Source organism: Amphimedon queenslandica, unplaced genomic scaffold (genome assembly GCF_000090795.2).
Source record: "Amphimedon queenslandica unplaced genomic scaffold, v1.1 AMPQUscaffold_13350, whole genome shotgun sequence".
In the NCBI taxonomy this organism is placed as follows: Eukaryota; Metazoa; Porifera; class Demospongiae; order Haplosclerida; family Niphatidae; genus Amphimedon; species Amphimedon queenslandica.
Window position 1 is genome coordinate 35,366 of NW_003546414.1, and position 2,784 is coordinate 38,149.

The 2,784-nt window shown below is 35.0% G+C and overlaps 1 protein-coding gene across 1 annotated transcript in view; it reads left to right on the plus strand.

The window, feature by feature from the left end:
* The window catches only part of LOC109582844 (roundabout homolog 2-like), a 3,166-nt gene extending 1,772 nt beyond the window's left edge, over nt 1-1,394 (plus strand). Inside the window, exons 4-6 of the mRNA XM_019997840.1 lie at nt 9-188; nt 266-574; nt 1,087-1,394. Of these exons, the coding sequence (XP_019853399.1) occupies nt 9-188; nt 266-574; nt 1,087-1,394 (797 nt within the window). The remainder of the gene's footprint in view (nt 1-8; nt 189-265; nt 575-1,086) is intronic.
* The last annotated feature ends 1,390 nt before the right edge of the window (nt 1,395-2,784 follow it).

Genomic DNA, 2,784 nt, shown 5'->3' on the forward strand with positions numbered 1-2,784 from the left:
AGTTGTAGGGGGAGGGGCTAACAGAATAACTATTACTGAGACGGATTATACTCACGTCCGTGTCTCTGTATTGAATTTTACTAGTACAGTTAAGTTTGACGAGTCAGTGTATACTTGTATGGCAGTTAACAATATTAGCAATGTATTGGACACACCTGAGACTAAAGCTGTATTTTTAAGAATACAAGGTACACGTATATATAACATGTACTATATTTATATATTGACTCTCTCTCTATTTCTCTTTGTCCTCCGTTTCTCATAGTTCCTGCTAATGTCACTCCTATTTCTCCATCTCCTTCATTTGGTGTTGAGGGCCAATCCATTGTGCTCACATTCTCCATCACACAAGATGACCCACTCGTAAACACGTCCAACATTCGCTGGACGTTCAGAGGTCCAGCTGGTTTACTGGATATAACTGAATCGAGTGACTCCCGCTACGAACTAAGCAGTAATAGAAGATCACTGGCAATCAGTCATTTACTAACGTCTTCTGATGAAGGATACTACACTGTGTATGCCACCAATGAAGCTGGAACACAAAATGCTTCAATACAGTTGATGGTCGAAGGTAAAGAGCTTATATTAGAGGAGGAAGGAAAGAGAGAGAGAGAGAGAGAGTGATAGAAGGTTTCATCTACTTTTATTAGATTAAGAGAGGAAGTGAGTAAATTAAGAAAATAGAGGAGAGAAATATGATGAATAGAAAGGGAATGGGAAATACAGAGGGAGGTGAAAGAGAGAGTGAGAGAGAGGAGAGGTATAGTTTACTGCTACAGAATGTTGTGAATTAGTTGCTTCCTTTGTACAATAGATATTGTATGTCCTTCATTTATCATTTGTGTATATAGCCTTGTCCTATATCAATAGTTTATGATATTGTACTTTATATTGATGTTGATATAATATACTTACAGTGTAATCATTGTTGTTTGGTAGTTAATGTACTTATGCCAAGTATAACATCCAACACACGTCTTCGCTATTTCAATTAAAATTTTTTGGCTACTCATAGCCACGTTTATCCTCGCATTAATAATCAAATCACTCTAAACTTCCTTTCCCTACTTTTATCATTTTCAGGTCCCCCAAAGGTCTACCAAGTACCGGAAGACTTGAATGTCCTCGAGAATTCGACTGCTTTTTTCCGTTGCCTAGCGATCGGTGACCCCACCCCTGACCACGCCTGGTATTACAATGACCAGAGGATTGTCAGCGAAGAGGAGGGGGGCGGAGACAAATATAGTATCGGAGGCCCTGGTATTGATTACGGGTCTTTAAGAATAAGAAGAACGAGGTTTGAAGACAGAGGAGAATACACCTGTGTCTATAATAATAGCATCAAGACTCTGCCATTATCAGCTACACTGGGAGTGCAAGGTAACGAATGATGGTGTATTTTAGTGGACAAGCTACATTATTTATTTATACATTATTTCTACATATAATTGTACTAGACGAATGTAGAACATTAAAGGGGCGAGCCTAAGCAAGCTATAGATTATGTGCTGCATGATCTACATGTATGAGCAAGCAAAGCAGTTTTGTATATATAATACTAATTATATACTTGTATTAGAGTTTTATTATGTTGTATATACTTTTGTATGCATTTCCTGTACTTTTTCCTAGTAACTTGAACCAAAGTATTTACAGTATTGCCTTTGATGTGAGCTAGGGTATATTGGATATGATGTAATATGTATGTACATGTACATGTACATGTACGTAGTACTGTCATAATAATAATAATACTAGGAATAGGTTGAGGAAAAGAATAGGTATACTTGTCCATTTAACAATAATAATACTGATTATGTATAAATTAAAGAGTACAGCCAGTTATTAAAAACAAATTTTGGCAAATCTGCCAAAGGTAATCTCCCACGTAAATTCTTGTTCCATAGCAATGCATGTACATGTACATGTACATGTAGTTTTTCTTGGAATTTACTCTGAGAACTATGTACTCTGATTTCTACTTCTACGTGAATTATTATCATTTTTAGCATTTCTTTTTTATGCTTGTTTAACTTGCAATTGTTTTGCATTTTTGTAATTTGCAAATTATTAATTACTAAATAAGTTATTAATTATTTTATTATTATTATTATTATTATTATTATTATTATTATTATTATTATTATTATTATTGATATACGTCTTATTATGTTGTGATTCTTCCTTCATTTCTTTCTTTTAGTTATTCCAGTGATTGTAGATTTGGCGGTTCCCCCTAATGGTACAGCTGGTTCTGATACAGTCCTTACCTGTATATCAAGAGGATACCCAGCCCCTGCAATCAGTTGGTTCATTAATGATACAATGGTAGCAGAACAGAATAGCAATAAGATGAGTATCAATGTGCTTACAATGGAAGAAGTAGGAGGATTGTACAATGTCAGTAGTAGTTTGCTGATAAATGAATTGGAGCTTAGTGATACCAATGGATACCATTGCACTGCTACTAATGAATTGGAATCTGTTCAAACAGTCACTTCTCCTCAACTGCAGTTTACTGTTTTATGTAAGTACTGGTTCCTCTTTATTTTGTTTTAAACACATACATCACTTCCCTCTCTCTCCTCTTTTTACTCTCTCTAATCTATTTTTTTTCAGATCCACCTAATATAACAGAGCCTCCTGTTAACAAGACTATCAATCAAACTGATGATGGAGTGTTCAATTGTACAGTTTTCTCCATTCCTTTATCAACTGTTGACTGGTTCTTCAACAATACACAGTTGGAAGACGATGGAATTAATGATATTATTATAGAAG